This window comes from Dreissena polymorpha, chromosome 6 (genome assembly GCF_020536995.1).
Source record: "Dreissena polymorpha isolate Duluth1 chromosome 6, UMN_Dpol_1.0, whole genome shotgun sequence".
Taxonomy (NCBI): Eukaryota; Metazoa; Mollusca; class Bivalvia; order Myida; family Dreissenidae; genus Dreissena; species Dreissena polymorpha.
In genome coordinates, this window is record NC_068360.1 from 26,108,466 (window position 1) to 26,115,661 (window position 7,196).

Below are 7,196 nucleotides of genomic sequence, written 5' to 3' on the forward strand. Positions count from 1 at the left end.
CACCACCACCACCATTCACAGTGACAAAAAACGTATTCACACAATGGCTGCTACTATAACTTATAGCCCATATAGGGGGGCATGCATGTTTTACAAACAGCCCTTGTTTCTATGGGATTTTAACCACAACTGTTCATGTTTATCTCCGACACATATTTTTAGGTCACCTGTCATGAAGTGACACGGTGAGCTTATGTGATCATGTGATGTCCGGCGTCCGTTGTGCGTGCCTGCGTGTCCATGCGTCCGTCCGTCAACTATTTGTTTGTGTAGACAGTAGAGGTCACAGTTTGCATCCAATCTTGATGAAATTTGGTAAAATTTTTATCTTGATGAAATCCGGTTTGGGATTGTATTTGGGTCATCTGGGGTCAAAAACAAGGTCACTAGGTCAAATAATAGAACAACCTTCTGTAGACAATAGAGGTCACAGTTTTCATCCAATCTTTATGAAATTTGGTCAGAATGTTTATCTTGATGAAATCTGGGTTGGGATTTTATTTGGGTCATCTGGGGTCAAAAACTAGGTCACTAGGTCAAATAATAGAAAAACCTTGTGTAGACATTAGAGATCACAGTTTTCATCCAACCTTTATGAAATTTGGTCAGAATTCTTGATGAAATCTGGGTGGAATTGTATTTGGGTCATCTGGGGTAAAAATCTAGGTCAAATAAATAGAAAAACCTTGTGTTGACAATAGAGGTCACAGTTTCATCCAATATTTATGAACTGTGGTCAGAATGTTTTATCTTGATGAAATCTGGATTGGGATTGTATTTGGGTCATCTAGAGTCAGGAACTAGGTCACTAGGTCAAATCATAGAAAAACATTGTGTAGACAATAGAGGTCATAGTTTTCATCTGATCTTAATGAGTCAGGTGAGCGATTCAGGGCCATCATGGCCCTCTTGTATTATCAAAGTTTGAGGTTCCTCCAAGCCTGATGCAATGTTAAGTGCTTGGGTGTATAATTCCACTTATGACATAATTAACTAGACTCACCAAAAAAAAAGTTGGGTCAGATTTTGGATGATAGCTGCCTTTTCCAATTATTATCCCCCGCCATAGGCGGAGGGATATTGTTTTGGCGTTGTCAGTCCGTCTGTCCGTCCGTCTTTCCGTCAGTCTGGAGCCATATCTTGGAAGTGCTTTGGCAGATTTCATTAAAATTGGTATGAGTATATATATGGATAAGAGGATGATGCACGCCAAATGGCATTGTACACCATCTGTAAATAATGGAGTTATGGCCATTTGTATCTTGAAAAATGATTTGAGTGTCAAATATAACACTTTTGCGTCCAGAAGCATATTTGCAAGGGATATCAATTCAACGAACTTGCTTGTTTATATTTCAAAGATGTTCAATTTTTGTTGTTGGTCTTGTGCTGTGTGAGGAAACCAGAGTAATGGAAATGAAACACATCTCTGATATTCATATACCAAACGTGCTTTTGCATGGTTTTGAAAAAACCCGATAGCCTGATGTCAAGAAAAGCATGTATCATTGGCTGTTCTAACCCAACATCATAATGCTAACAGACACAGGGATGTAAGGCATTCGTACACTGTGTAAAGCACTTGGTAAATAGTCACACAATTTATATATGATCTCAGTAAATAAAGTTTACAATTTATTATTTTTGGAAAGTTCAATATGGCACTCACAATGCATGCATGAGAAAGTGTGTGTGCGTTTGTAAGGGTCCGAGCTTGTCTCAACTGTAACTTTTGCATTTAAACTTTCCAAATTAGTGTACCATCACAAGACATTATGTTGCATGTAACACCCATCTCCCATCCTCAAATGTCAAGGTCACACTAAGAATCAAATGTTAAGTTTTGCCATTACCTTAACAGGACTCTAACAGTTGAATTAATCATGAAATTGTAACCACAAATGTTCATTATTATCAGAGAAGGTGTTGGGTGTAAACCTCAAAGTTCAAGGTCACATTAATAGGTCTAAGGTCAAATTTTGCAATAAAACAGCTTGTCTGGACTGTTAATTTTCATTAATCATGCAATTTTAAAATACATTTACAACCAATGTTCATCATGAGAAAAACATGAAAAAGCAATGTGCCATGTGTTAACTCAGTCTCCATGCCTCTAAGGTGAAGGTCAAACTTAAAGCTTATGTAAAATTTGACCAAACAGGAGCTTTTGGGGGGCAGTAACATTGCCATTCATCATGTAATTTTAACTTAAGACAATTTCAAAAGTCCACCATGACAAAACAATATGGCATGTGTAAAATCAGGCTCCAAAAATTTAAGGTTATAGTTTTGGTAATAAAACAATCTTGTCAAGAATGTGACCGCATCATTCATAATGCAATATGATAACCATGTAGAAAAGGCCTAGTTGCCCTAATTTCAAGGGTAAAGTTTATACTTAAGTAGAAAGTTAAAACCATGGTTCAGCTTATACAAATTTTAGAAGCATATTATTGATAATGGCTTGATAGGTTGCTGACAGGCACGCAGTTATCACTTCACCCAAACTGGGAAGTTTGCTACCTGTACTTGTAATTCAATTAAAATGAAAGAAAAATATTAGTGCTCCATTTATTTCTGCTTTACATTTTTTATTCCCATAAGCATTGAAACATTTTGCAGTTTGTTTACCTTATTCCAGAGGGTCACAATTTGTTGTATACCTAATGTTACATAACTATGTTACATTTATTTGTACACGGATGAATAAGCACATTTACTGAATGTGCATACACTTAAATATAATTTGCAGAAGAATAAAATATTCTCATTTGCAGTTTTGTCTTTACTTGTTCTCGAAAATGGAAGGCCAGGCGCTTTTTCAAAATCATCAAAAAAGCTTTATAATTTGATAAAAAAGTATAATTATTAATTAATGATTTGACATACTGATCTAGGATTCTGGTTGCCTCCGTCTTGAAAGTAGTGCCTTTTTATTGTTAACACCCTTAAGCGCACAGGGTAGTTGAGAAGCATCACCAGGGGACACAATAGACTAAATTTGATTGTTTGTGTTTATCTTGTAGGAGACTGTTCATTGTCCTGGTGCTTCTATGTTACGTCAGCTGGGATACTGGTGACACTGATGTGTGCCGCATTAGCATTTCATGCGCCGAAACAGAAACAGTTCATGGCTGGATACTCACTGTGAGACAACCTGATAAGAGTCAGCAGCAGTTACCTCCCCTAGATGGTACAACGAGAGAGAAATGGTTACACATTTTGTTCTTTTGTCGAGGTATTAATACTATTGGAATGCGCCCAGAAAGCAGAGATGAATTGTACCAAGGAGCTTTAATAAAATTATTATATCCCAATATAATATTTCTTGTTTATATAAATATCAGTCTTGGTCATGATTTTCAACTACTACAGTTGCTTGAAGATCTGACAGGCCATTTTAAGTATGAGTGAATCACAGAGCATTCAGGAAGATCATGTCATCAGTACAGTTCCATGGTTTGAATAATACAAACATTAAGCAACTAACAATTAACTAATCTTTAATGTAATTTTGTTTGTAAATACAGTTCAATTGCTTTTTGTCATACTTTACACAAAGTCACTCTATGACCTTTTAGTATAAAACCATTAGTTTACCATTATTTATAGCATGGTGACTTAATGATTGCTAATCATAGATATGATACACATACAATTAAATGAAGGTTGTTTTATCCCAGTTTTTTTTATATATATTTCTCTGGTAATTTTATATGTTTATTTTTCTTAATAACATGTTTATAAATGATGTCGATGTATCTTATTGATAACTCGTTGATGGTTTTTCTTTTATGCAAACACACTTTTTCTTTAAATATTGTTTAAAGTTTAAAAATATATATTTAATCATTTGGCATGGTGGAGATCTTTCAAAATGTCAGTTAACAAATCTCTTGATATGGCTTCTTAAAATGAGTGAATTAATTTACATACTTAATTATCATATGTTAGGTCACTAGGTCAAAGGTCAAGGTCACAGTGCCAAAAAATGTATTCACACAATGGCTGTCAAGGTCACGGTGACTCAACTTAGAAAAATGTTTTTCCGGATGATAACTCAAGAATGCTTACGCCTAGGATCATGAAACTTCATAGGTACATTGATCATGACTCGCAGATGAAATAATGATGAAACTTGACCAGGATGTTTGTCTGGACAATATCTAGGTCAAGTTTGACATTTGGTAAAGATTGAATGAACCGACTCCTCTCAGGTGAGCGAAATAGAGCCGTTTTGTTAATTTTTACCTGTATACTGCAGGGCTCTCGCTGGGTTATTTTTCTTTTGCCACCCATTTTTACCATTTTAATATTTGTTTCGCCACTTTGAAAAGAATGTGAGCCATTCGCAGATTATGATGGTACTTTATTTTGATTTTTTTTTACCTGTTCAGGTGTACATGTATTAACTTATAAAAATTGTGATTAAACCAGTAATGTTCAATCTCTTTTTACTTCCTTGTAAATTTCTTGTAAGCAATTTAATATTTAACCAAATATATAATTTGTTACAAATAAATGTTTTTATTAAAAAAACATTTGAAATCTCAAAAACATCAGAGATTCCAAATCTGACATGTAAACATAATAATGCTGCAGTGAGTGGTCTGAATCCGTATGGATTTTTGTGTTGATCTGAATTATTGTTGTGATCTGGATTGATGACTATCATGACTTTTGTGGGAATTCAGATTTCTTTTTTGGGTGAACTTGTATTATTTGTAATCAGAACTCTGCAGCTTTAAAAAGAAGAGTTTTTCATTGGAACGTTTGAAATATATAGAAATGGCTTCAAAGAATTGACTTCATTGATGCTAAACAAGCAATATTGAGCCATGTATTGCATTTGAAGCATCCTTGGTTGTCATTGTAGCAGCAATTATTGCTTAGTGCAAATAGAAATGTTCACATTTACTTGCATGATTTGTTTAATCTGAGGTAACATGTTGAGGCTGTAAAGTTGTGTATCGAGATGCAAACATTTGTTATATTACTCTGAACTATTTATTTTTATTTATATTAAAGAAATTTGTGTAAACATCCAAAAAAAAATGGGGTTCCCTGCTTAATGGTTGTTTATGGTATAATCAATGTAAATACATGTACATATTACATAATGTTAATGTAATATAATGCACAGCGCACATGTATTGTATATTTAAATTGTATGTGTTTTGGGGGGGATTCATCTGATTGCATAAAGTCAAGTCGAGATTTAATTAAGAAAACATTATTATTTTTTTGTAAAATCAAGCCTAACTTTAAAAGTAAAATATATCGTTTGAAGAACAAGCTAAGAAAATGTATTGGTATTGTTTAATTGGCTGTGTTGCTTTTATATTTTGAGCATGCCGAAACAAATTTCTGTTAATATTAATTTCCTATGTATAATATGCTTTAGCTTGTCAACGGACTTCATATTTAAATTTTTATCAATCACCAAAAACATATTAAATTTTAAACAATGGCACTGATAAACCATATCACATAAATGATTTACAATATTCTTAATCGCCTAAGATATTGCTAAATTGCATTATTTTTCTTACACTTTTCTGTATATGTTTTTTTACAAAAAGCAGATGTTTCATTGTATAATGCATATTGCATAGTACAAACGGTTAATATTTTGTATCCTGCCCGTTATTTGATGCTTTTGTATATCCTTGTTTGACGTTTTTGTATGTCCTTGTATTTTGTTTTTATATGCCTTTGTTTGATGTTTTATATGTGCTTGTTTGATGTTTTTATATGTGCTTGTTTGATGTTTTATATGTCATTGTTGGGTGTTTTCGTATGTCTTTGATTTTTAGGTCTTTGATCTGCCTATATGTTTTTATATATTATTTACTATGTATTTATTCTTTATAAGAAGTTGTTAGCTCACCTGATCACAAAGTGTTAATGGTGAGCTATCATGGTCATCCTATGCCCGGGGTCTGTTGTGTGTGGTGTGTTACAACGCAATTTTGGTTATACATGGTCGTAATTTATATCTTAACACTATCTAGGCCGAGTAAGATTTTGTGTAACGAGTGTCTTTAAATGGGTCACTTGGTCAAATCTTATAAAAACCCTGTTATCACTCTAGAGGCCACATTTTTGACTCAGTCTTTATTAAACTATTATTTATCTAAAAATAATTAAATATTTCATATTCAAATCTGGCTCACATGGGATTACAAACAGTAACAGGCTAGGTCTTTGAAAATTGGTGTTCCTTCACTCGCGTTGAGCGCTTTATTGCCATAATGATAAGTAAAACAACTTACTTTTACCTTTGCATGTGCAATATATTTGTAACTGCTGTATGAACCGACATTCAGTAATAAATGCTTAAAACAAAATGTTGAGTTGTGAATGCTTTCAGCCCTGATTTTTAAGCTGGCTCGCAAAAAGTGTGATAAAGCAGTAACAATGATTGATTGTATGCGTAACATATGACATTCATAATGCATTATTATTAGCGCATTCAAGCATAATATGCTCATGATTAGCTTTGTGATCACTTATAGTCCTTCGTTCCCTGTCCGTCAATATATTTTTGAAGACTCTTTAGGCGACATTAATTTCGCAATCTACTTGGAACTTCGTTTTAATAATATATAATCATTGTTTAAAACGTAGGTAGAAAAATCAATGTCTTAAGGTCAAATTAAAGATAAAGCCAGTGAACAATATACAATTCTTTTTATTTTGCTGAATAAGCATGAAAAGTTCAAAACATTTGCCCCAATTATGTCTCGACTGAATTTCAAAACGGCACCGGTCCCTTGCAAAAACATGGCCACCCGTTGACAAGGCAGTTTTACTTAATTGTCTTTAGCAAATTTAGCAAAATTATTATAAAACTTATTTAGCCAATTTGTTGTTATAAGATATTGGCAAGTTTGTAAAATGGTTCTCGGACCATTTTAAATGCTGAACAAACATTTTATTACGTTGGGTTGCAGTTGAGAGAATTACAGCCGTTTGCAATTTTGTTAAAACTTATAACAAATGGCCAACATAAGAATACGATACGTCTAATTAAAAATCCGTCTTCATTCCTCAATAATCCAGGTGAGTTAAAGTTCATATAAAAATTGGCTTTGAAAAATCTTGCCCCGTCTGTAATTCATCATGCCATATAAAAAAAGCAAACCACATATGTTAGCCATGTAGCGACGATGAGATCAATGTAACAACCGTCA

General features: G+C 33.5%; 1 protein-coding gene across 1 annotated transcript in view; it reads left to right on the forward strand.

Annotated features, from left to right (window-relative positions):
* The window catches only part of LOC127836536 (LHFPL tetraspan subfamily member 6 protein-like), a 30,901-nt gene extending 24,551 nt beyond the window's left edge, over positions 1-6,350 (forward strand). Inside the window, exon 4 of the mRNA XM_052363192.1 lies at positions 3,027-6,350. Coding sequence (XP_052219152.1) covers positions 3,027-3,151 — 125 coding nt within the window. The 3' untranslated portion in view covers positions 3,152-6,350. The remainder of the gene's footprint in view (positions 1-3,026) is intronic.
* Positions 6,351-7,196: the final 846 nt, after the last annotated feature.